Source organism: Chaetodon auriga, chromosome 14, assembly GCF_051107435.1.
Source record: "Chaetodon auriga isolate fChaAug3 chromosome 14, fChaAug3.hap1, whole genome shotgun sequence".
Lineage (NCBI taxonomy): Eukaryota > Metazoa > Chordata > Actinopteri > Chaetodontiformes > Chaetodontidae > Chaetodon > Chaetodon auriga.
In genome coordinates, this window is record NC_135087.1 from 1,930,846 (window position 1) to 1,958,789 (window position 27,944).

General features: G+C 47.6%; 1 protein-coding gene across 1 annotated transcript in view; it reads left to right on the plus strand.

Moving 5' to 3' along the window:
* The window catches only part of kcnh5b (potassium voltage-gated channel, subfamily H (eag-related), member 5b), a 115,760-nt gene that overhangs the window by 79,844 nt on the left and 7,972 nt on the right, over positions 1-27,944 (plus strand). Inside the window, exon 12 of the mRNA XM_076748010.1 lies at positions 8,794-8,990. Within this exon, the coding sequence (XP_076604125.1) occupies positions 8,794-8,990 (197 nt within the window). The remainder of the gene's footprint in view (positions 1-8,793; positions 8,991-27,944) is intronic.

Below are 27,944 nucleotides of genomic sequence, written 5' to 3' on the forward strand. Positions count from 1 at the left end.
ATGAACATGCAGTTCATCTTGGTTTTCATCAGAACGTGCAGCGATCAGGACGACGAAGACGATTTCTACACTGTGGTTTATAGTTATATTTTTTATTTTCATCTTAGTCTGGTGTCTGAGAGAGAATAGATGGAGAAAGAGAGGAAGAGGAGAATGGACAGAGGAGTGAAGTGTGGGAAGGAGACAAGGACATGAGGATGAAGGAGCAGAGGATTAGAAGAAGGACAAAGAGGAAGGAGGAGTGGAAGTGATGACCAAGATGGGAGGATGAAAAAAAGAGGGATGCAAAGAAGGGAGAGGTTAGAAAGATGGAGCTTTGATGGAGGAACACATCGAGAGAATTTCAGAGAGAATCAAAGATGAGAGAAAAGAAGGAAAGTAAGCCGAGAATGGAGGAAGAGAGGAGGAGGAGGAGGAGGAGGAGGAGGAGGATGCAGCGCGTGCTGGCTGCGGTTTGAAAGCCACTGATTTCCCCAGGCTGCTCCCTGAGGCTGTAACACACTCTGCTCTCATTAGTGTCCAATGTCATCAGGTGGACACACACACACACACACACACACACACACACACACACACACACACACACACACACACACACACACACACACACTCGAGCAGCAGAGGCACATATACGAATGCCAGTGTGTATTTTTTTTATTATGGTTCTTTAATGTCTCCATGTACAGGCTGTGAAAATGAGTTTCCTCTTGGGAGACAATAATATATCTAAATGCACACACACACACACACACACACACACACACACAAACATAACATCTCATACAAGTGCAGATGAGCGAGCACATACACGTGAACACAGAAAAACAATATTTCTCCCACAGTAACAAGGCAATACTATGGCAGCTCCAGTAAATACTCAGAAGTAATAACCCTCTCATTTCCCATCATGCACCAGGCTTACAGTGTCCTGAACCAAACTCGTTCAGCGGCAGCTCTGAGGTCTAACCGTGAGAGTAGATCTCAGTCAGTGATGTAGATGTCAGGAGATGAGGCTTGATTAAAAAGATCCTGATTCTGGAGGCTGGAAAACAGTCAGGACGCCGTTAATGCAGCGAGACAGACGGACGACAGACCAACGACAGACCGACGACAGACGGACGACAGACCAACGACAGACGGACGACAGACGGACGACAGACCAACGACAGACGGACGACAGACGGACGACAGACCAACGACAGACCAACGACAGACCAACGACAGATCGACGACAGACCGACGACAGACCCGCTGCAGACCTGCTGCAGACCAACGACAGACCAACGACAGACGGACGACAGACCAAGACAGCCCTGCTGCAGACCCACTGCAGACCCAACGCAGACCTGCTGCAGACCTGCTGCAGGTCTACAGCGGGTCTGCAGACCTGCTGCAGGTTTACCACAGACCTCCTGTAGACGCACTGCAGACCAGACCAGTATGTGGTTTGAGGCTCAGCTGGTGAAACTTTCTGAGGGCTGGACTGTAAACCAAAACTTTGCTGATACCAAATGGCTGAGAATGTTAAAACTGGAAATGGAAAGCAGTGAAAATGTCCTATCATTGGGGATTTTTTTTTTTTTTTGGCTGAAATCTCTGGAAGAAACAAACAGATGGAGTTTTTCAGCTCCAGTTAAAACCAAGTGGATGGAGTTTGCTCCATCTGCCAAATGCTGCTCGGGATGGTTCAAGTGTACATTTCCCAGCCGTGGGCAGCTGTGCACCACGCGGCCACCTGGGCCACCTGGGCCACCTGGGCCACCTCGGCAAGTAAGACCGAAGCACATCGACTTCATCACGTAGCACAGCTGCATCTTTCATCCAGCCTGTGGAGCAGCGTTAGCTTAGCTGTTAGCCTCCTCAGCTTGTGGTGGATTGAGGTGAATCTTCTGCTTCTGATTTGTTTCTCTGCCTTCAGTAAAAACTGATCACAGAGATTTTCCTCAGATGAACTGAATCAGTCCATCTCTCCCACACTGTGACCTGCATCTTCACGGCCTCCGTACAGATCGTTATGGTCTGTAGAGGATAAACCTGGGATTATTTTGCTGACTCCTTGATCTTTGCTGTAGCACCAATCTCAGAACAAACTTACTTCCAGTGTTCATTTTTAGCCGCACTGCGTTTGGTACATGTTAAGGTTCCAAAAGTATCGATACTCCGTGTTTAAAACTATAAAATCTCTGTTAATTATACGTTCGATTGTATTGAAAGTACCAAAGCTATAAAAAAAGTCTGATCTCCATTCAGATTTTGGTGTGTGGCAGCAGCCTCATCCGTGCACACGGTGAACAGCTCCGTCGTCCCCGCCGGCATCGTGGTTTCTTCCATTAAGGCCGGCGCAGCTCATGCACATCAGCTGTGTGCACCCCCGTTTAGAGATCATGGAGCTCCAACATCCTGAGTGCCCAGAACATGTTAACTGAAGACCGTCCAGTCACTTTCACTCGTGTCTAATCTGTTGAAAGTTGATATCTTTTGTCTCGACGTCGCCGCCTGCTTCTATCAGAACGTGGCTGAATTGCGGCTCTGTTTGCAGGAGAGGAACAGATTACCCATCAGCCCTTTAGCCTGAATTATCTATTGATGATTTCTGCCGGAGCTCTGGGAAAATTCACTCACCCTCTTTTTTTTTTTGTTTTGCCAAAATGATGAGCTGATTAATTTCTTAATCCATTATTCATGCTTGGTTATGAGGAGGGATTGTAGCCTGGCCTTCTATTCACACAGCAATATGTTCTGGCCCAGCAAGCAATACGTCAGCAGTGAGCAGGAGGAGATGAGCCTCAGACCACAGACGATCGGGACGCATTACAACATCCGCAACGAGAGTCAGGGCCGGCCGGTGTCCACGTGGAAAACATTAGAAGACAATACATTAAAACTGACTTAAAACTTGTCAGATTTCTAAAGGCAGAGCTGCTTTTCATGAGCGTTGTGGGGGAGGGGGGGGGGGGGTGCAAATGAAACCGGAGCCTTTAACAGCCTCAGAGGTTAAAACAAGAGTTGTTAGGAAGCCATGGATGTGGATGACCAGCGGATGTATTATCTGGGCATTAACACGTCTGGCTCTGTGATGAACCGCTGACCTGCGCACAGTGTACTCCAGTTCTCACCCAGTTTGAGCTGGGATTGGCCCCAGCCCCCCCTCTGAAGGATAAGTGGCTCTATGATGGATGATAACACGTCTTGAAATGGATTTGAGCGTGACTTTGTGAAGACGGAGCGTGTTGAAGCTGACGTGCTGTGCTGAAAGCGGAGCTCAGGTCTGAACAGGAGGAGGCGGCTGTTCGATGTTGTTTAAAGGAAAATTAGATTTCGTCCTGTTTGGACTCAGTGTCGACGCAGAGAGGGTCATGTGATACAGAGGCAGCTGGATTTCAGCGCTCTTCATGTGCTGAGACGTCGTCTGCCGGCTGGATGAGTAGAAGACTGAAGTTGTGTTTGAGGACGGGAGCCGTTTGTGGTCCGTTTTATTTTCTTATTTTATTTTTTATTTATTTTATCTTGAAAGAAAGAACGCAGCTTCCTGTTATTTTTCAGGGCTTTTGTTCTTTTCTCGCCGTCCTCGTGTCATTTGTCACTTCATTGACACGAATTAGTGCTGCGACCACGTTCTGACCGACCGCGCTGCATTCGTTTAGGAAACAACTCCTCCGTGCTCTAAGCTCATCTAAACACTGCCCATATGTTGTGAAGACTAGACAGAGCAGCATAATTAATACGTCAATTACCTTAATTGATGGCCTCATCAGCACGAGTGCTTCTGATTAATATCACGCCGATCATGTTGGGATTTTTCGGCAGATCGAGTTCCTCTTGTTGAGAACAGAATGAGCCTCATTAAACTTCTTTATTGCTTTTTCTTCAGTGAACATATTGAGCAGAACTCATGAATCATTGATCGTGTCTAAAACTGGAAATATTAAAAGTGTTTCTGGCATATTGCTCCGTAACCATTTATCTGTGGCAGGAACAACATTTGTCTAGAGACTGAAAGCACTAAAGGGTGCTTCAGATGTTAATAGTGGGAGCACTTACAGTACAGTAAGGACCATTAATGCTGCTGTCGGTGGACAGCAGTGTCACAGCAGCTGTGCACCTCCACCCACCCAGTTTCCCAGGATAATGGTCTGACTGGTAACAGCAGCATCAGCACAGCAGCTGAAAGCAGCAGCCTGAGATGCCTCTGACTGGGCCGACGTCTGCAGAGCTGCAGAGCGAGATAAAGAAAGGCGAGGGTCCGCAGCCGCCCACGGGCAATTTGTTTTCCTGCTGATGGGTGGATACAGGCTGCAGCGCCTTCAGCGTCACCACCACATGCGTCAGGATGTTCACTGCGAGTCCGACCTCATGTCGACAAACGAAACATCCAGCTGAGTCCATTCAAACCGACGCACGTATGAATAACACCCATCGATTTAAACAGGGGTCTCTCCGGGCATCGAACATCCCATTAAACGGCTCGTGTGCTGCGAAGACTCCACATGGCACCACAGTGTGATTCCAGTGGGATCAGAGGAGCGTGGCATCGTGTCACCGGGGACCGGGGCATTATGGGAAAAACAAACCTCTGCAGTAAATGAAGTAAAGAGGAATTTACATCTGTTGTTGTATCTGCAGCAGCTGTTAGCACAAGGTCACGATAAACACTGAAAGATGAGAAAAACACACTTAAAGCTCGGCCCTTCACGCTGTAGTCCACATGAGGACTGAAAGGGACGCAGGGCGCGACGTGGTGAGACAACTAGACCAGGTTCTGTTAGAGAAGACGAGCGTGGGAGCGTGAGCTGAAACCTGTACCCGAACCCGACTGATGCACCTCCTCAGGGCGTCTCTCCGGCCTCTCTGTGCTCTGCTGTCACCACGGACCACTTCCATCTCTCCATTAATATTCATTTCATCTGCAGGTATATTACAAATGGAACACAATGAGCTTTAAGTAGTGTCATTGCTTGCAGTTGAGAAATATTGACCGCTTCCGTCTGGTCCCACCTGTGAGTTGACACGACATTTATTTCCACATTCGCTGCATGGGCGCTGACATTTCCACCGCCAACCCAGAGGTGACACAAAGCTCTGGTGCACACGATGCTCTCCAGGGTGCGTTACGCCGTCGTGCTTCAAGTATGAAATGGTAAATCTGATGGATAAATGTGCGTTAAAGAGTGAAGATGATCTAAACATCCACAGAAAAAAGACAAAGACACTCACATGTGTGCACATTCAACTGCACACACATGAAGAATCCGTTCCCTCACACGTCAGGTCAGAAGTCCACGGACGATGTTTCAGTCATCAGACCTTTAGCAGACCTGCTGCTGAATGCAGCACTGACGGTGTTTTAACATGAAAACAGTGGGAAATATGAGAATTCAGGATACAAAACATGGAAAGAAAAGTGGAAGACGAAGCCAAATAATGAGCAATACGAGGCCTGATGTCTGCATAATACATCAACCGTGTTCATGGCTGCAGAACGTGGCGACACACTGAAGGTCAAACAGGCCGATCATGAGCGCTCGGACTGATCGGACCTTATTGATAACCTGTTTATGAATATGTTGAAGCTGGGCTCTGGAAGAAGAATTATTCCTTTATTAATCTTCCTCAGGAGAAATTCATCTTTACACTACCAAACCGCCTCCACACAGTAGAGCAGGACCTGCTCGTACATGCGTGTCATGTGAGTACATGGACCTTTCATCATGTTCAAAGTGGATCCGTGGCTGAGCTGGAGCGGTTTCCTCAATATCTCTTCAATAGGACTTTAATTCCTCACGAGTGTCTCATTGCAGTGCCCTCCAAAGGTTTAGTGAGAGGATTAGAAATCAGTTTGTTGATCCGTGTTTTTTGGGTGGGAGGATGGGTTGTGTTCCTGACGGTGGTGGTGTGACATCAAACGCTTCGTCCCTGCGAGCAGTCGGGCAGAATAATAGCAGCCATGGTTTCGGCTGTGGGTGAATAATCAGCAGCGTCGCAAAGCCGGGCGACAGGGGCCACGGCGCTAATGTGTCCGTCTCCACCCACCCAATCGAATCAGTCCTCGCCGTCGTTTTTAACCCCACCGTAAGTGTCGCACTCAACCGCCACCTCCACCAACCCCTGGCCCGCGTGACCGTGTCCACATTCACTCGGCTAATTGGCGAGAAGCTGCGGATCTCTGGGGAGCTCATTCCAGGCGAGTCCCGCTGCCTGAGTCGCTGTCGGGCGTTCGGAGAGGAAGGGGCCCTCGGGGCGCAGAGGAGGGACTGTGGAGACGAGCTCCACTCGCTCACGCTCTCTGTGGGCACTTTGTGCCGGAGCGCTGGCAGCGTCATCCGTCCATTACTCAGGGTGTTGTGACAGCCTGTGGACGGCGTGCGCTGCTTTTCGTCACGTCTTATCGGGGTCAGCTGTCACAAAAATGCTGAGCTGATGTTTGTGGCAGGTTTGACACAGATTCGAGTCCTGATTAGCCCAGATTTGGCTTTTTGTGTCTCTCACAGCCAGAGTGCGACTGGGTCTCTGCAGGGAGGAGTGGTCCAGAACCACCGCCTGACACGCTGCTCATGAAGCCTTTTTGGAGTCTGTTAATCCTTTATTTCCTGTTCAAATCACCTCCTCCTGCAGCTTCTCACGGCACAGGACACATCTGACTCTCATGATGAGTGTTCGTCCTCTCATTATTATCAGAACAACTGTTGCTGACGCTCACATTGTAAACATGCATTCATCTGCTCGCACGATTAACATTAACAACAACAATTTATGCTGGCAGTTGATAAGTCAAGTGTCCAGGTGGCTGCAGCGGGTTTGAAGCTGCAGAAGGAGAGAGAGGGTCAGCAGGAGGGGGGTCAGCAGGAGGGGGTCAGCAGGAGGGGGGTCAGCAGGAGGGGGTCAGCAGGAGGGGGGTCAGCAGGAGGGGGTTAGCAGGAGGGGGTCAGCAGGAGGGGGTCAGCAGGAGGGGGGTCAGCGCTTTCAGCTCTGCACCGCCTCACTTTGTCTGTTTTTGCAAGAAAATAAACATCCTCATGTAAAAACTGTATTTTATTTAAACTGTGCTTTCTTTAGACCGTGTCCCTGTAACACACACACACACACACACACACACACGCACACACACACACGCACACGCACACACTATTGCTTCTATGTTCTACATGGACTGGACCAGGTGAAGGTGTGAGCACACCTGTATTTATGACATAATGGATTATGCTCATGAGAGAAAAATGGACTCTTATCTTATCTTATCTTATCTTATCTTATCTTATCTTATCTTATCTTATCGTATCTTATCGTATCTTATCGTATCTTATCGTATCTTATCGTATCTTATCGTATCTTATCTTATCGTATCTTATCTTATCTTTGGTGCTCTGTAGTTTCTACCTCACAGCGGTGAGCCAGACTTCCAGCAGTGACTGATTGACAGAGGAGAGTGAGACGTCTCTCCGCTGTGAGTCAGATCTGTTTGGGTATTTTTCGGTGTCTCTGCGTGTTTCCTCCCTTTCGTTCCACTCGGATCACGTTGGATCTGAATCTGATGAAATGGCTGCAGCGGCTCGCGGTGCACACGGTGAAATCAGCAGCTCTGGTTGCTAAGGACTTGGCCAGGTAAAGCTGTTGCTAAGGGGAGAAAAAGTGCGCGGCTTATGCGGAGATGCAGGTGGTTTATTTTTAATGATTTACAGTGAACGTATGTCTGCGCAGCTCATCAGCACCGTCCTGTAATTCATTAATGAGCTGCCTGCTCTCAGCCTCTCGTGTTCTCAGCTGTCAGTATGAAGTGATCCTTTTTTCTTCTGCCATCACAGCTTCTAAAAATGATTTAATTTTCAGCCTTTTTTCTCAGACTTCCTGTCTCAGTTAGCTCCACTCCTCCTGTCGTCTTGTTGCTGTCACAGTAGATGAGAACAAACATGTTATTAAGGTATGAAAATATGGCTTTATGGAGATAATATTAAAAACACATCCGTCGCGAGCTGACGCCGAGAGATTGGCTGTGCAGTGCACACAGACAGCCCTGATGTCCAAGACAGCTCTCTGTGTTGACTTGATATACTTTTATGACGCCTCCTGTCAGACTGCAGAGGACCAGTTTGTGTTGGAGCCTCAGTGTTCTGCTCAACGTGTCGTCTCACAGCACCTAAACGCACCTCCTGATGGCAGAATCAAGCCCGCTTCAGAGGGCACGGTCAGGTGGTTGATATTTTAAACTGTGTCTTATATCTGTGGAGCTACAACTGCAGTTTTCACCATTGATTAATCTGTCTGTTGTTTTAACGATTAATCCATTGACAGTTTGGTCAATGAAATGTCAGAAAACGCTGAAAATATCCATCAAAAACCACAAACGACATCCTCAAATGTCCAGTTTTGTCCGACCGACAGTCCAAAACTCAGATATGTTCAGTTTACTGTTGTATAAGACAAAGAAAAGCAGCAAATCCTCACTGCTGAAGGGATGAAAGTGGGTAATGTTCAACATTTCTACTGAAAAAATTACAGTTTATCAACTATCATAAAGTTGCTGTGTCATTTTCTGTTTGTTAATGGAGTGTTCATGTCAGCTTTACATACCTGAGATTATACCTGAAATGAATGTTGTGCACCTCAGGTCAGTTTAAAGCAGCTCAGGTCATGATTGGACGCCGGCCCAGAGGCTGAAACCTGGTCACATCTGTGGAAATGTGTCATTACTGCTGAATTCTTTCAGACTCAGCTGAGGCGTCGCCTTCATCAGTCATTCGACGTATCAGTTATTAAAACTCTTCTCTAACTCTGCGTCCTCCTCCCGTTCGTCCTCAGGTAAAGGCGACGTGTTCGGCGACGTCTTCTGGAAGGAAACCACGCTGGCGCACGCGTGCGCTAACGTCCGAGCGCTGACATACTGCGACCTGCACGTCATCAAGAGGGAGGCTCTGCTCAAAGTGCTCGAGTTTTACACCGCCTTCGCCAACTCCTTCTCCCGAAACCTCATCCTCACCTGCAACCTGCGCAAGCGGGTAAGAAATATTTCTGTTCCATCAGTCAGTTTGATTATTTCAGCTTTGTTTTCAGGTGTTTTCTCCTGGTTTGGTTTGGCTCGGCTCTCTGTGGGACAACATCCCCGCTCAGAGCGGTAAATCCGAGCTGTGGTGCGTTCAGAGCGCCTCGTTGATGCAGTTCGCTGTCGGATCCTTCAGTTTTCATGTCCACGGCCTTCTTGACGTGTTATCTCTGATGTCGTCTTTTGTCCCGCTGATTCACGTCCGTCCAAACCTTGAAGTGCTCCAGCTGTCAGTGTTCATGAGAAAATGAACCAGATTTATGAGACAGGACGGAGACGTTTGACGGGGAATCAGGGACTGAGGAGAAGCTCGTTCTCTCCTTTATCGAGGGTTTGGAGTGAAGCAGAGACTGGAGCTCACGTCCAGGCCTTCTGACCCGACACTCCCTCCTGTTTTCTGTCCTTCACACATCCTCTCTTCTTCTTCTTCTTCCTCTCTTAATAAGTCTGTTGTTGTTTACTTGTCCTTAACTTGTTTTTCATACTTCATCTTCCCTCAGCTCAGGAGGTCTTTGTCTTTCTCAGCGTGCCTCAAACACAATAAATTATACATACGACGCCGGCGGCCTCATTACGTCCTGCGCCCTTTAACCGCCTCTCACTGACGTCGCTTCACTCCGAGCGGCTGTTTTCACTCTCTGTGCTTGTTTGTGTGTTTTAAGTTGGTAGTTTATGCATTATGATTTATGGATGGCTGTTTGTGTGTGTGTGTGTGTGTGTGTGTGTGTGTGTGTGTGTGTGTGTGTGTGTGTGTGTGGGTGGGTGGGTGGGTGGGGGTGTGTGTGTGTGTGTGTGTGTGTGTGTGTGTGTGTGTGTGTGTGTGTGTGTGTGTGTTATCTACCTGGCCCTGTGTGTGACCGTGATGTGAGGCGTCTGCACACCTGCAGAGTATCAGAGGTGCTTCAGGCTTGTGTGAGCTTCAGCGTGGACATTGATTTGACCCTGGCTCCCCCCTGAAAACAGAGGATATTCATTTAAATAAAACACATTGATCACTGGAGGACGTTATCCACACGCAGGCTGCAGGTATCTGTCCACACCTGAAGGAGGTGATGGCTGCACATCGATCCGGCCGTCTGCTTTTCATGCTCTTCATCTGCTTTAGTCCAGACTTCTGCCCTTGTTGCTGTTTGTCACTGCCGGAAACTGGATTTCTTTATAGATTTCTGAGGTTTTCATTGATGTGTTCCAGCAGCTGTTTGATGGTTTGTCATCAATTAAATGTTTTACATGTTAAGACGCTAAAGAAGCACAATGACGCTGCAGTTTGAGCCTCACTGCCGGACCAGGACGCAGCTGTCAAAGCTTCAGTTTGTTCAGTCCACACCTGATCAGCTGTGCGCTCCATTCAGGCGTCTGTGAGCAGAGAGGTGAGAGGACAGCGGACGGACAGACGGACAGACGGACAGACGGACGGACGGACTCATACACAGGAGATGTTTCTGTGAAGAGGCCAGAAACAGAGGATCCGAGTCGGCGTGGATCGATGCCTTTGATAAAATAGAAGTGGATCCGTTCCATGAGTCAGGCGACTGATGGACGTCCAAAAAGCTCCTGAAAGGCTCTCTGTGTGGGTTTAGTCATGTTTCAAAGAGTCTCTGAGCGTTGCTTCAATTCCAGGAAACTTTATTCTTCGCTGCAGCTGACCTGCTTTGCACTGACCAACCTGCTGCTCACCTTCCTGTGAGTTTACAGTCACATGTCACATAGAATAAAGCATCAGCAGCTTCTGAATCATACTTCCTGTCTAATTATTACAGTTTAGTGAAGAAGGGAGAAACAGTTTTGACACATCTGGCTTCATTTCTGCTCTTTAGAGCAGGTGGATGGTTCTTCCTCTGCCTGGCTGAGGTACGGTTCGACTGTTCGGCCTCATCACCAGCTGAGGTGAGGTTCAGTGAGGTCACAGGACGCTCCCTCAGACTGATTACACTGCTGCAGTTTGCATACAAATCTGCCGAGCGAAGCTTCAAAATGAGTTAAAAAGTGAAGCCGCCGTTTGGATGAGGCGACGGCTCCTGTGTCTTCCTCCATCATGAGTTCACAGCTTCCACCTGCGTCTGGATTCACGAGCGCGCCTCCAAACAAGCTTCGCCGTGCGGGGAACGAGAAACAGCCTCTGAACGGAGTTAATTGTTGAGACGGAGGCTTTTTTGGCTGCGCGCAGCAGGAACGTGACCCGGCGGTCGCCTCGTGTAAACACAGCACAGACGCTGAGACGTGGGCAGAGCGCTCTCTCCTCTGTGAGCTCTTTCGTTCCCAGGATGCGTGACAGCTGCTAGAGCGCCGCCATGATGAAGATAAACAACTTGTAGCGGGAGCTCCGACGTGGCCTGTGGGACTCTGAGGACGCCAGAATGTGTGTCAGCGCTAACTCGGCCCGTCACTCACGTTGGCCGGCGATCCGCCTCATCAGCACTTTGCTTTCTGTCGTCCAGCTCGCCGTCGGTGCCTCTTCCTCCTCAGGAGCCTCTTCCTCTGCATCCTGCTCTGACTCTGTGGTAAAACGCCTGCTTGTGTTGGAGGAAGAGCGTTCACTGATCAGGCCTATCAGGCGGCCGGCTGGCTGCTGGTTCCTAACCTCTGCGTGCAGTGTTCAAAGGCTCACGCTCCTCTTCATCGTTTTCAACAGACGTGCATTGAGTGCAGTGTTCAAACCAGAGTCAAACTCTTTGTGTGTGCTCACATGCTCGGACAATAAAGCCAATTCAGACTGGGATTGTTGCTGCTGTTGATGGGAAACAGTCCAGTTATTTAGGAGTGAACCCATGAAAAGATCTGCAGTAGCTCTGACGTTAACTTGACAATAACTCAAACATTAACTTTGACTTTAATGCCCAAATCAGCGGTAGATGCGAGCTTTAAGCTGTTCGCTGAGTCTTACAGGTATACAAATGATCACCAAATCTGTAAATGTCAGATCCCAACTCTATTTGTGATTCGTCATCCAGATCAAAGAGGTAAAACTGGTTTCCCTGGATTTTTTAATGAATGACTTCATTAAAGGGCAAACATTTCTCACACTGACGTGAAGAAAAGTACCGAACGGTCGTCCAGAGCGGCTGCACAATGTTTTTAATGTATTCTTTGTACCAGCTCAGCTTTCCTTCACCGTCGAGCTCATAGTGAAAAATTACCAGAGCATACAAAGTGTGCACATGTTGATGAAGACTCTCTCTTCCTCCCTTTCAAAATAAAAGCCTCCGTGGGGGAGCAGAGCAGCGCAGTGCTCTGACATGTTCAGATGTGTGACTGCTGCAGGTTTCTGCTTCAGTTGCTCTCACAGATGAAACTGCAGCAGCTCGCCGTGGTTGTTTATGTCACTCACAGCAGTTCGGTCTAGACATTCAGCCAGCAGCTCGATACTGCTGAGCGACTGCAGCCAAGTCTGCACTTCAGCTCTCAGAGGACGCGTTTGGATGCAGAACGGCGGGGAAGCAAAGCCAGATAGTAAATATTTGCTGATATTTACAGGTCCTCCACGCCTCGTAGTCATTGGCCGTGACGCCAGGCTCTTCTGTCCGGGCGCCATGAACAGGAAGTATCAGTGCTGAAACCAAATGCGTCCTGAATTACAGAACAGCTTCCTTTTTGCATTTTGGTGCCACAGTTATTTTAAATTAAAACGACCTCTTGTCTCTTAAAGGTGTCTGCGGGACATGTTGCCTCAGACGCTGCAGCTTTGTCTTTGTTGGTGGAAACTTCCCTCTCACCGCTGGAGAAACGCTGACGACTGTTCATCTGACAGGAATACTAAAACAAAAATACAATAAAAGATCAAATAGAGAGGCAGAGAATTAGAAAAGAGATCAAACTGAAGGACGTGAACATTTTTAAAAACGTCATCAGAGCTGGCTTCCTGTGCTCGTGTTATTAAAAGACTCTTTCTCTCATGGACGCCCTTTGAACCGGGTCCACTCAGTCTCCGTCTTCTCAGAGACGTTTCTCAGGGGACTCTGTGGATGTGGACGTCATGCACATGCTGCCAATGTGGACATTTTGGATAACCGTCCATAAATCTGATTAGAAACAGAAAAAAAAGCTGCTCATAATCATCATATTTGCTGTTCCTTCAGTATCAGAGCGATGCAGTTACAGTCTGATCAACCCAAACGCGATGGGAGCCCTGAGGCAAAGCTCTCGAGAAGTCATTCATCCCACAAGACAAAGAGAGACAAAAGGAGCGACAGAATCCGTGAAAACAAATCTGCTTTTACACAATCGCTGCATTTTCTGACATGACGGAGGCTCGAGAGGATTTACTGAACCGCCGACGAGCCCGACGCAGCGTGTTCTGAAGATCAGGTGAGAGTTCACCTCAGGCACCATCAAGAATCAGCGTTTCTCATGTTCCTCCCTCAGTTTGCATTCATATCCATTGGTTTTCATGCAGACTGAAGCCTGTTTAATATTAGAAATGTAAAAAAAGGAACTAAACTAATGAGGAAGAGTTCAAACCTCCTGTTTTCTTGCCCTCAGTCGTCAGCGAACCTCTGCCTCACTGTCACCCTGATGAAACGCTGAATATTTTTCTGCTTGGCGACTTAATTGATTTCCTGATGCGAGCCAACCTGCAGAGCCAGCAGAGAGGACTGCAGACCTGAACAGATCTGGATCCACACCGGGGCGATCCTGGCCTCACTTCACTGGCTGACCGTCGTCTGTGGAGCGTCCGTCCTTGTTCTGCAGAGTTTCAGAAACCTAAATAAACGAGCAAACGGGGCTCGTAACTGTGCCTTTTGGATGAGGTTCGGCCGTTAGAGGCGTCACATGCTGCACCGGCTCTCTCAGCACAGCTTGTGTGCCGGGGGACAGACTTCAGGGCTAAAGCCTGCAGACCAGGAGGCTTTTACCAGCCCCCTGTTGGATTATTCATGTGACGGACGGTAAAGGCGCATGTGTGTGTGTGTGTGTGTGTGTGTGTGTGTGTGTGTGTGTGTGTGTGTGTGTGTGTGTTGTCTCAGTGAAAATGTGTGTACAGTGACTGTTCAGGGCATATTTTTTAAAAGCAAGCCGACAGGAAGGAGGTCGTATTTTGGGTGTGCGGAGCTCTCACAGCGAGAGAAACACTCTGTTTTTGTTGGTTACTTTGCAGATTTACACTCAAAACAAGAGACGAGATCAGAAAATTCGGCTGCCAGGTGGAAATTTTTTATGTGCAAGCTCGTTTCAGCTGGAGGACACATCCGGTTTTAAGGAAAATGCGTTAATTAAAACTGATCTGAGTGCAGGAAAATCCACAAAATTGCAGATGTTAAACGTCTCAGTCAACTTGGAACAACATACGCATCAGCTGCATCAACCTCACTCGCACGTGACGTCTCTAAACACCAGCTGCAAAGCTCTGATTGGCTCGGTGGTCACATGACCCGGCTGACAGAGTGCTAGCTGTGGGTTCAGAGGTCTGGGACCAGGCTGCTTTCTCTCTGCTCACATTTTAAACATGAGGATTCACAGCTGCTTCGTCTGTGTGCACGTCTCTCTCACAGCAGCTGATGATGATGATGATGATGATGATGATGCTGTAATCAGCGAGCAGCCAGCAGAGTTGTCAGAAGCTCTTCATAACAGGCGGTGGACCAGCAGCTCACTCAGGGCGAAGCATCCCCAAAGCTTCGGCCTCGCTCTGCTCACTCACAGCGGAACAAAGGGGACGTGATAATTAATGGATCGCTGAGAGGAAGCTGCTTCTGCTTTCGCCCCGTCCTGTAGAAAAGCTCCTCTGATCTGGGCTGTTCACATTTATTCGGCCCAGGTTTAGGTCTGTGGGTCTTCATGGCCTTCATCGATCTATTGATAGTTCTTTTTCCACAGTCGATGTGTGCAGAGGATCTTTCTCCGCTCTGGATTTCACCGCTTTTTTCAGCATGTTTGCAAAAAGCCAGTCGAGCCCGGAACCCAGTTATTTTTCAGGGTCAGAGGTCAGATCTGCTGCAGCCTCTGCACCTGGTCACGCTCCAGCAGGCCAGAGGCTTTCTGCTGGAGATTTCTATTTTGGACTTTCTGGATATTCAGTAACTATTGACAGCGAGGCAGCGTGATGGAAGCTCTGCTGCTGAACGAGTCGCTGTGAAGCACCGAGTCCAGCGAGGTTTTGGTGGATTCTTCACTTTCTGTTTGTTCACATCTGGGATTGAAACAACACAGAGAGCAGTTGAGGTCTTTGGGTCATCAGAGCTGCTGATGTGTGCTCTTAAATAAGCATCACACACCAAAAACACACGAGCTGTCTCCGTTCAAGTTTAAGTCTGTTTCATGACCTCTCACCTGCACACAGGTGTGCTCTCATTCAGAACATTTAACGAGTGTCCGTCCTGACCGTCACGATGTGCTAACAGACAGATAATGAAGGCTCACAGTCGTCTTGACTCTCTCAGCTCTTGTTTCTATATTTGTATCTCTTACATTTAACCCCGGGCTAAAAGCATTCTGGGACATTACATTAATCCAAGGCCTGAGGGCCGTGTAGTCTGCGGCTATCACTTCCCTGTGATACAATCTAAAGTAGGCTAAAGCCTTGCTTGGCAGCGGGGTTAGTCCCAACTTTCCAACGCTAAAAATAGACATGTAAAACATCACCTCGGGCTAGCTGGCTTATCGTAAAAGAAGGTTGAACTAAAGCCGCAGGCCAGATCTTTGCTCGCGGAGCAGGACGTCCACAGGCCGTGGAAACTGTTCACATGATCACAGTCATTGGAGGTTAAACCTCATCCGCCGTCACCTTCTCCTGTTTGTCCACTGCAGTCAAACGTGACCTTTGCAAATGATTTCACTAAATGCTCAACGCCGCGCTCGTAGCCTCACGAGGAGGTAAATCTGATTACACACCGGAGGACAAAACCGTTGGATGGTTGAAGATGTGGAGATAATTTCACTCTCCTCACATCTGCACCAGTTTGTCCTAACAAACAAAAGTCAATGAAAAGGCTTTGACCTTAACTTCCATCAGTCGAAGCTGGACTTTCTGTTAAGAGTCAAATGCTAACATAGCATGCTAACAGACATGCTAGTTAAAGTTTGCAAACTAAAGCCAGAAATGAAGATATCTGAAATAAGATCAGTTTTTGTGACATTAGCACAGAATGTAAACATGTTTGAGAACATCCCTTCAATGAATTGTTTTTATATTTTACAATGGAAAAGTAATCACATATTAGCATTTCTGTACCTTATCTGCTAGCATATATGCTGATACCGATATATCTGTCAAAAGCTAATATATTATCTGCTAATGTTCACCTGCTGATTTATCTATTGACTCTAAAGTTAGCATGCTTAATGTTAGCCTGCTAACATATTCATCATTTAGCACACTTGTGCCTGTTAGCGTAATAAAGTCAGTGTGTTAGCATGCTACGTGCTAAACCTCGGCATTCAGAAATACTGTTGTTTCAGCTCATGTCCTCTTGTAAACATGAGCACAGTTAGCGCGCTGATGACAACTCAGCCAGCTGTTGAAATCTTGAGCTGTTTCTTTATTTACATGCAGACAAACACATCAGATTTTCTTCTAACAGCACAAAGAACATGCAGCGACAGCAGATGTTCAGCTGCTTCGTCACGAGGTGGAGTTTTGTCGTCACCTGCAGACTTGAAAGGAAAGAAAAACTGGTCCTGATCCTGTAAAGGCAAACGAGCTCTGAGTTTCATGTTTCTCTCATCTCTCCACCTCAGAGGCACGAGGAACTTTCCTTTGAGTCCAAACTGAAGCTCTGCGATCACCTGCAGCCTCTGCAGAGCGCAGACAGAGAAGCAGCAGGCGTCAGATGAGTCGTGACCTGATCAGAGCGCGCCGTCAAACGAGCAAACCGACTGTTTGTTCTGCTTCTTCATTTTCAGCCCTTTAAACCCTAAAAGACGAGAACAAACCGTGAGATTAACACGACTGAATGTGAAGAGAGCTCAGCACGTTTCAGCCCGCGGAGCAGCGTCGATGCTGAGTGTCTCCGACGAGGTCGGAGTTTTAATAATGAACGAAACACGAGTGTGTGTGCACAGGAGTGTGTGCTGAAGAGAGGGGGGGGTCGCTGTGTGTGTGTGTGTGTGTGTGTGTGTGTGTGAGAATCTTTGAAGGATGAAGGATGAGGTCATGGTGGGTGTGTCTCAGTGCAGCAGTGTTACACAGAGGACGGTGAGTAGCTGAAAGGTACATGAAAAACACTGTACTTCTACTTTTTGAAGAATACACTAAGTACACTTTGCTCTATTTTTGTTCGAGTATACTTCAGTGTACTCAAGTGGGCCCTGAGTACCACTTGTCACAGACTTACCACTTGCTACAAAGGACTCGAACATGTTTACCTTTCTGAAGTACACTTTATTACTATTAAAGTATTTGAAATTTAGTGCACTTTTTAAAAGTACATTTTATAGTTCACTCATAATAAAGTACACTTTTTATCAGTACTTTGAAATACCACTGTAAGTATTCCAGAAGTAGAAGTACACTTTTTAAAAGTTCATTCCAAACATACTTTAAATTAAGAACAAAATGTAAAAGTACTTTTCGATACTTCGTGTCGTACTCTCACTGTACACACAGTACGTACAGGAACACTGCAGGGAGTCAGCAGGAGCACGAGGAGGTGCAGCAGAGAGGAGTCATCCGTGCACACGGCTCATTTTCTCCTCCTGTCTGCACGTCTGGTGAATAATGAATGTCCGACGTTCAGAGGAAGACTAACCCAGATCTTCCTCGTGAGTTCGTCTCCGTGGAGAAGACGACGTTAAAGAAAGACGAGGGAGGATTTTCTCTGCGGACCGGCGGCCAGAAAAGAGGAGCCGACATGGAGCCGAGTCCACGGTGTGTTCACGAGGCTGCAGCAGGACCGCGAGCTGCTGTCAGATGTCAGGATGATCAGCCGATTAACGAATTCGTCCATCGATCCAGTAAAACGTGAAAAATTCAGAGTGCAGCCTCTGAAATAGGAGCAATTCCTTCCTTTCAGTTCATTTAGTTGAATTTTTAGCATTTTTACGACTTCGCTTCAGCATCTGGTCACTGATTCAGCAATTTCTCATCATTTACAGATTTCATAATATACATATTAACAGTTTATAGTCATCAGTGTCAGGAAAATATTTTTAAAGTCCTGATAATGATTTTACTGCTTCTGCACGTCCTCACACACAGTAAACACATCACTAACACACGTGTTTGCTCTCACGTGTGTGTTTGCATTTGGATGTCATTCGTAGTCACTGTGTGTGCATGCATGCATGCGTGCGTGCGTGCCTGCCTGCCTGCCTGCCTGCCTGGGTTTCTCCATGTGTGTGGGAGATGACAGGCGGGGTCTCCTGGGGAGGCCTCGGTCCCTCAGGCCCATTTGTGATGCTTTGAGGCTGAGAGGCAAAGATCTGTGAAAACAAGCTACAAGTACACACAGTTCATGCACAGTGTGTGTGTGTGTGTGTGTGTGTGTGTGTGTGTGTGTGTGTGTGTCTCCAATATGCAGATTCTCTCAGTATTGAAGCAGATCATATGTAACCATTCAGCAGCACATGTGATGTTTTCTGGATGTTTGTCCATTGAAATGAGTGAAGCCTGTTTCCAGCAGGTCCAGGTCTTCGTGCACACCTTCACCTGCGTTCACTCCGGCTGTGTCTCCTCTCACTTTCTGTCTGATGGCGGGGGGGCGAGGGGAGATTGTGCTCGGCTCCATCGATCGTGCGAGGCGTCGCTCTCCCTGATGGATGAAAAAATAAAAAGTGCTGAAATGGGTCAGCAGATGTGCTTTGGCAGAGTGAAGCCCGGACACTGAATATGACCATGTATTGATTGTGTTTGCATTTAATTTCCAGTAGACGGAGCTTCACGTACGTGGTCCCATTATTTATCAGTGAGAGCTGATGTGCAGTTTTATTTAAAACCTGGACCTGAATCTTCTCAAAGCTCTGCTCGTGTTCAGCAGCATCAAACTCTGAGCCTGAGATCACTTTAAACACCCCTCACTTAATGTTGTTTCAGGATATTTAAGGATGCTGCAAGTAGCTTCAGTCATGTGACTGTGTGTGTGTGTGTGTGTGTGTGTGTGTGTGTGTGTGTGTGTCCTTCTCGTTCATTAGAGGCTGGCAGTGTCTCAGAATAAGCTCATGAAGTCTCTCTTTACTCTCTGTACTTTATCTCTCCTCACACTCGTTTCCTGCCCAGCAGTCTCTCTCTCTCTCTCTCTCTCTCGCCGTTTCTATTTTTAGGAGCTTTATGATACGAGCTCCTTCGACGTCTGCCAGAACGGAGCCACAACGGTCCTCCCTCGCCGCCGCTTCCCGCCGCTCGCTTGCTCTTATTGTAATTTCATTTTCTCGCTCATGTGGGATCGCAGTCAGTAGTCGGATCCAACGCGAGCCTGCGGTCCAGTTTAGATCCTTTTATTCAGTCCAGCTATTGTTGTGTGAGCCAACTGAGCACCCATCCATCACTCTGACTGTGTGTGTGTGTGTGTGTGTGTGTGTGTGTGTGTGTGTGTGAGAGAGAGAAAAAGAACTACAACTCGACAAAAGGAATTTAATGAAATGCAGGTTTGAGCAAGCCCCCCCCCCCCCACACACACACACACACACACACACACTCTTTCCCCTCAGCATTCAGGATTAAACCTCCACACCAACTCGACTCTGAGGTTTCACTCACCTTCCTCCCGTCACGGACAGACCGGCGCTGCTGCTGCTTGGATTTCTGTAAATATCTCTTGATGTGAATCTGAAGCAGCAACACGTTTCACAGACTGAAAGATGTGGAACGCTCCACAGGTGAACAGGCTGATTGGTGACAGGTGAGAGGATCATGATTGGGTATGAAAGGGGCGTCCTGGAAAGGCTCAGTTGATCACAGAGGATGGAGCGAGTTCACCACTTTGTGAACACATGAATGGATGAAGGAGATGAACACATGAACTCAGAGACACTGACTGATTCTGGTTTCATGTTCCAGTCCTGGTCGGTCACTTGCTCTGCTCACCTCCTCCTCCTGCTGAAGCTCCTCCTGCTTTTGTTTGTCACAGACGACAGTAAACATTCATGGTGTCACCTGACAGGTGAACACGAGCTGAAGCAGTCAGACTCCTTCAGCAGACTGTTCAAACGTCTGTCTGCAGTCTGCGTGTGGACAGATCCTCAGCTGTGAGACCGAACCCTAAAATCCTCCTGGTAGCAGTGCCGTCGGTGTGTGAGAGTGTGTGTGAACGGGTGAATGAACAGGTGAATGAACAGGCGAATGAACAGGTGAATGAACAGGCGAATGAACAGGCGAATGAACAGGTGAATGCCGGCTCCTGTTGTGAAGTGCTCTGAGTGCTCAGTCTAGAGAAGTCCATTACCATCCACCTACACCACCTGTTACCCTCCTCCAACCAGCTGTGACGCTCAGATCAGACCCAGAATCAGCCCTGTAACTGCCCCCCCCCCCCCCCCCCAGCCTCCTCTGGCGAACCTGTGAGCCCGTTCATTGATTTGTGAATCACACAGACGTGTAACTCAACCAGCTGTGTCTGCGTTTGGATCCTTTTTTAAAGCTCCTGCTGCTGCTGCAAACCTTTTTTTACTTTATTATTGTGTTGCTGCAGCTAATGTGGGCTAAAAGCAAAAATGCCTCCACTGCAGTGGGATCATGTTTTATTACTCTGAGTACTTTGTGTAATTTCCAGAGTTTGACCGACTGCCGGCTGCAGATGGAGCGTCTGGATGTGTTTCATGTGCTGAGCTGGCTTTGACTCCTTTTTCCATCAGCCTGCGGAGTGCGTGGGTTAACACAGCTCTGCATTCTCATCTTTGCCATAAGGAGCCTGAATGGGACAAGACGAACACACACCTGGCCTTCATTACACCCAGCATGCACTGCAGCGACATCTCATTTACATAACTGGAGGGGAAATGCATCTGCTAGACGAGCATGTGGAGGTCTGACAGCACCTGTTTCACCTGTTTTCAACTGATCTTTTGGCAGCAGAAACAAGTCGTGAACACAACATCGCCATGTGATCCTCGTTTTGGTTATGAAGTGTTTGTGTCCACATGCTGAATGTCCAGAATCCTCTGTGTTAGCTCTGTCTCTGGTCTCCTCTAAATGCTCAGCAGCTAGCCTCGAGCTGCGTCTGTCTGCTGTTTGCTGCTGAGCAGGTCGTGTGCTGTGGCTTTTTATGGCGTTTTCATTGAAAACAGCTGCCTGCTGGGGCCCAAGAAACGATGCTTGGAGAGAGGAGAGAGTGAACCAAAGGGCCAAAGTTGTGGCCGAACCGGATTCCAGATTCTCTGTAGGTTCATCACTGCAGACGAGTTCTTTCCACATGTTATAGAAATACTGATTTCAGCTGCTTTAAAGTCAGAATCCTTGAGTTTCGTCCTGGTTGGTCTGGTTGCACCTGTGGCTTCTGGTTTTAAGCAAGCGCAGTTTAAAAGCCGCTACCATCGTACCGAGCGGTATTTACTGGATGTAAAGACTCTGAACGGCCGTAGCTGACAAACGGCAGAACATCTAAAACAGAGGTTTGATTTCATCTTCAGGTTTCTCATTTTAAATGAATCGAACTTCAGACCTGCAGACGTCTCCTTTAATCCCACCTCAGTCAGTTCCTTGTTGTCCTCAGCACTCAGACCTCAGTTCATGAGGTGTGGACCTCCTCAGCGCCCCCGTTCTTCCTCCTCCACTCGCTCTAACATCAGCTCAGAGGGAGAAGTGAGCTTTTCCTCCTTTCTCCTGCAGTCATTACTTAGCATTTGATTAAAGCTGAACATTAGATTCTGTGTTGCTTAATGTAATTTACTGTGTTTAAACCCACAAACACGGTGAGTCGACTCAGACTTTTAGCTCAATAACTCATTTAACGTGACACTAAAGTGCAAATGAAAAGTGAGAAACTGCAGTGAGTATTAAATTCATCAAACGAGTCCATTTAAAGTTTCTGCTTATCGATTTTCTGTACTCAGAAGCGTGTAATGACTCCTGACTGTGAGAGACGGTTTACTCCCTCATCTGCCTCCGATCTAAAGCTTCGTGACCCTCCAGTCACGGCCTCCGTCTCCACGACGCTCTCGGCTTTCTGCCATCGCGTCGTTTCTTTCTGCTGATTCATTTCTTCAGACCTGAACTTCAGTCAAATGTTATTGGATTCCTCTCTGAGGGAGGACGCCGTAGGTTGAGCACATGGTCGTCGTTCAGCACACAGTGGCAGCTTCAGCCTCAGCTCAGAGTTAAAATGGCGTCTTTGTGTTGACCGCCGCCGATCTTAAACGTGTCCTTCATGTTGCTTTGAAGAAAGTTTCCTCAGCAGCTTCGTCACGTCTGGTTTCCTCTGCCTCGCCGCTCTGCGTCGTGTCTGCCGCTTTATCTGAACACGACCTGTTACACAAACAAGTCACGCTCCTCTCTAATGGGCTCCTCCGTCATTCCTCCACGCCGCTCTCTCTCCACATCCGCGCACAGCCGCTTCCTGCCCGACGATTACGGTGATGAACGAGCGAGGCGGAGCGCCGCGCGCCCGCCGGCGGCTCAGCGTGGAACACAAACCGTCGGCAGTAAAGAAGAGGCTGATTTGCTCCTCGACGGCTCGGCGGGAGTGATGGAGGAGAGTGACAGCGCTCGACGAGAAAGAGGCTGGGGGTGATCAGGACCCATGATGCTTTGCATGCTGAGTTTGGTGGATGAGGAGGCAGAACTCTTCCTCTGTGGTTCTCTGGTTTCTCTCTTCCATCCGTCATGCTGCTCTGTTTCTTCAGGCCAACACGTTTCCTCTGTTTGGAAACACTGAAGCTTTTAAATTAACTCGTCCAAAGACGGCTCTTTGTCTGAAGAGGTGGTCGGTCTGCTCCTCTCTGGACCTGCAGGTCAGAGGGTGGAGCTGGACCTGGAGCTGGACCTGGAGCTGGACCTGGACCTGGAGCTGGACCAGGTTCTTCTTCTTGTTTTTGTCTTTTTCTTCCTCATCCAGCTCGTCTCCACTTCACTCTTCTCTCTTGTTCTGCTCTTATTAATCACAGCACTTCCTCTTTCAGCGTTTCAGACTTCCTGTCTTTCTGTCTCCAGTCTTTCGCTCCTCTGCTGCAGTTTTTCTCCCTCTTCTCCTCGTCTGTCCCCCGTCTTTTACCTTTTTTACTGTCTGTATTGTCTTTCTCTTTAATCAGCTTTGCTTTATTAGCATTAATATAATTCAAATATTGCTGAAGCAGCGCACAGGTACGCGTTCAGCAGACAAAACAAATCACTGTCAGCAGATACTACACTCTGCATACATGCATGTACTGTCTGCCTGTCTTGTGTTTAATATTACATAATGTTTCCTCCTCCTCCTCCTCCTCTTCTTCCTCTCTGCTCAGATTACAGCGTGTAGTCTTTTCTAATTTATTCCTCCCCTCCAGTCAGAGCATCACAGCCTGGCTGAAATGAAGAGGCTGCCGAGGCCGACCAGCGTCTGACGCTCCTCTTCTGCTCGTCGGCGTTCGAACAGGTCTGACGTTCGTTCAGCCGCTCGTAAACATAATGCTGCGTTCGCTCTGTCTCCCGTTCGGGCGTTTATCGACGCTGAAATCCGGTTCATGTTGGAGCTATCTTCATCAGCAGAGCTTTGAAGTCTGGGATAAAAATAGACTTTTGGTGCCTCGTTGTTCGGCCTCTGCGCTCACAGCTGTCTGAAGCTGAGCGAGCAGAAACACAAGCGTCTGCTGCGTCTGTTCCACTAAAACCTGCTGGCTTTAGTTCTGTTTAAGGGGAGTGATTGAACCAGTTGTCTCATTAGATCGTTAGTGAGGACGAATATTTCTCACCGTGAGGCAGAAGGAAAGGCCTGAAAGCTGCTGACTCGACACTTATTCTGCTTTGTTATCATAAATGACGCTGGTGTGGTGATGATGTTACTGCATATTCACCCCTATTGGTCAGTGCAGTTGAAGTGATTTGATTGGTCGGATGTCTTTGATATTGCTGTTTTTGTGAGCGATGGAGCAAACGTTGGCACTGATGGAAGTGATTTGGAGATACTCAGTAACGTACTGTGACGGCTGTCCTACAGAGGCGTGCTGTGACGGGAGCCAGTGGATTTCAGTGCTGAACGCTCGTTCAGAAAATGTTTTTGACTCATTTTCCCAATAAAGTCGTCATGAATCGGCTTCAGTTATGAGGAAGTGCTCTGTGTTTGTTAGTGAGCTTCCTGCTGTCATTCATTGGAAATGCATCAAGAGGACAAGACAGCAGTCACTTTAAGTATTACTGACCACAGATCAGGTTGAAATATTTCAGCGTTAATGGATCAGGAAGGAGCAGCTACTCTGAGCTGTTGGAGGAAGAGCTGCAGGCGAGAGGCTGCGCACCTGAAACTCCGAACCAGCTGCTGACACCGAGCGCTGCTGTCTGCAGGCTCGGCCCTGTGCAGCGTGAAATCAGATCATGGCTGAAACATCAAAATGTTGTACGTTAAAATGGCTCCTCTGACGTTAATGGACGACACCAGCCGAGCATTTCAAGAGTCACAAGAGTAGAATCACTTCTTACTGATGATGATTCGAACAGACGTCTGTCCTGAAATGTTTTATTAGGTTCAAGTGTGGATTTGGCTCCAGATGTGAGGAGGAGGACACTCTGGATCTGTGCCTGAATAATCTGTCTCACCTCCGCACTCACATAAAAGTTCATTTATTCGTCACACGTGCTGAAGGTGGATGTGCCGTCCTAAAGTTCATTTAACAGAACAAACTACATACAGTCAGATGCATCCAGAGTTTTCCAAGTTGTAAGCAAATTTCTAAAAATTGCAAAATGGTGCAACAGCTGTTGGGAAGGAAGCAGTTGGTCTGCAGCTGGCTCAGCAGGAGGGAACCGAGTCCCTTTACTGCCTCCAGATCACACCTGCTCCTGCTGCAATCACACAAACCGACAAGTCCAGGAATAATTTCAGCAGCCCAAACTGCTCACGCACCCAGAGAGCCACAGGTTTGAGTCCTTTCAGCGATTCGTTCATTTCTCCTGCGATCTCAAATGTAAATCAGCCCTTAATTAGACGTTTGGGGTTTTGGTTTCTTTGCCTTTTGTGGTGATGTTCATGGAAATTTTATGCTAATCTGATTAGATGTTAATTAAATTAATAAATTTAACACCAATGATGTCGAAGTGCTGCGGTTCAGATGTATTAGTGTTGAGGCTCTCAGGTCAGCAGACGCAGAAACACTCGAAGTCTTTAAAGGAAGAGATCAAAGTGACTTTGATGTGGAATCATTCTGCCTCTTCTCTCATATGTTTGGCCGTTAGTCGTGTTGTTATGTCTCTCCCAGGCATAAAGAAATGATGAACATATGCCAGCAGCTCGAGTGTGTGACGTGTTTAACTGCTATATTCAGTTTCTTGCCACATCTCATAATACTTTCCATGTAGAACAGGTCAAGTCCATAATCCACAGAGACCCAGCGGCTGAGCGATGGCGGCGGGGAAAACCTTCGTCGTACCAGTGATGTTTGTCAATAAATGATGAAAAGGTCATGAGCAGCTTTGAACGTGGACGTGAAGTTCACACACAAGCACAAGTAATTAATTGTTTACTCGTTGCTGGATATTATGTTAGAGGAGCAATGCTGCTCACCTCCAGCGTGACCTCCTTCATCACTGCACAGGAAGCAGCTTGAAACTGGTCACCAGTGGTTACTGGTATCAGGAGTGTCAGTGGAAACAATGGAGACTGTCTGAAACTCTCGCACCTCATCCACAAGACGACCTGAGTCTTCTGAGCTGACGGCTGCCACGATGACAAAGGTCCCCAAACCTTTAAGAAATGCTCATTTCAACCCAAAAATGAACTTTCCTGAAGCTTCGTTGTTTGTTTCTAATCCAAACCAAACACACAAACATGATAAAACGGACTTTTCACCGGGGATTTGTGATGCTTTGACGGGCACAGACCATCATGTCGAGCGGCTTACAGCAGCGTCAGATCAGAAAACGCCTCTGTCTCCTTCTAAAGGGCAGGTCCAAATCTAATTAACTTAAAGGACACGTTGATGATCCATAACGAGGCACAGAGTTATTCTACTGATGCACACACACGACGACAGTGTGTGAAGTGTGACGGCGTTTACTGTAAGACGAAGACGTCGCTCTCTTAAACGTTTTGAATTGAACTCTACGATGGTTCATTTGGTGTTTGTGTTATTTGTGGTGATCTTCCTGTCAGGGGGTAGCCAATCCCCCGCAGGCTCTGCCTGCTGATTTCCCTTCTATTAGCATACGCATGCTCAAATCTGCATATGGAGCTCTCAGGAGGACACTGCAGGGCTCTCAGGGGACTGAGGGGTGAAGTATGAAAGGACTGCACTGACTTCATACACGAGCTCCTAGAAAACCACCACAGCAGAGCTCAAACTGGAGGATTATGGGAAGTCGATCGGCTGTACTGATACACAACAGCCAATGATTCTGAGTATTGGCCTGATACTGGTATCAGTATCTGGACGTCCTTAATTATTTCGTTAAACAACAGAAACTGTTGGCGGGTTCCTGCCTGTGACCTCGTGTGACCGTCTGGCCTGCTGTCACATGCTGTCTGGTATCTTTTAGACAAACCAGCCTTTATAAAAGGCACGAGCGCGTCGCTGTTCATTGGCTGTATTTCATAAACAAACCTCAGAGGACGCAGGTGTGTATGAGCTGCTGGGAAGCGTCTCTTATATAACTGCTGCTTCCACTGTGATGCTAATGTGTTTTTTCTGGGATTGAAGTTTTGTGGGATGTTTGGCGTGGCACCACCCGCCTCAGTCCAGACAAAACTCAACCTTCTAAAGCTGCACAGGCCTTCATCCAGTATGAGTGCAAAACAACTGCCTTCGTGTGCATTTTAAAAAGTGCTACATAGATGAAGCTTAGCTAACTCACCTACATCTGCTAGCGTCTGTTCATGTCTGGCTAATCATTTTCACTCAGTCTGGATTAACCTCTACGCTGGCCTGGTCTTGCAGGTCTGTATCCACTTTCATCCAGAATACAACCTGGTGTTTAGCACTGATTGTCCAATCAGAGCTGAGGATGTAAATAATGTGCTCAACACTAAACGTGCTTTTTTATCTTGAGTTGTTAGCTCGTAAGCTAACAAGTCCCAGCTTGAATGGAGAATATTTTGTCAACCGCTGTTTCGAAGCAGAAGAATAACCTGTCAAGTTCATGTTTTAAGCCGAGATGAGGGAGAAGTTTTGGGAAGAAGCTCATGAAAGTGATGAAAGTGCTGCCCAGCTGCTCGCATGTTGAAACCAGATGTGCAGGATGATGTGCTGTCCACCGGCCAGTCGCTGCCCTGATTGCTTGTAAAAGGGACAGAATCGCTGCTCCTGCTCGGCTGAGGATTCGTTTGATTGACATGTGACAAAGCTTCAGGACGCTGTGATGTAACAGGCGTATCAATGGAGCCCAGAGTCCGACCTGCTAACCTCCACCTATACAGTGACTGAACAGATGCGAGGCGTCGATAATACGTTCAAGTCGAATAAACGATCAGTTCAGTTGGTTTAAACATAAAAGAGCTTTGATGGAAAAAAACCTTTTTTACTTCATCTGACACTTCAGCTCCTTTTAGCAGCTTTAATTCAGCTGATACTTCAACTCCTTTCATCGCTTTCACCTCAGCGGACTCTCAACACTTCAGCCCCTTTCAGCATTTTCAGTCATATCAGATTGATTTAGTGCTGAACTTTATTCACTGAATGATCTGCAGAAGGCCTCAAACTTGGACTGATATTCATTAGTAATTGTTCAAGTTTTCAGATTCATGCGCTGAAGTACTTTTCGCTCTGCTGGAAGCACTTTGTGCAACATTTCTGATGTATTTTGGGTCTTAACATGATAACAGGAAGAGACTGTGGTCGCTGAAGTTAATACGAAGTGATTGTGAGTTAATGGAGGTTCATCGTGTTTGGTCCCGTCACATCAGCATCATCTGCTCAGTTT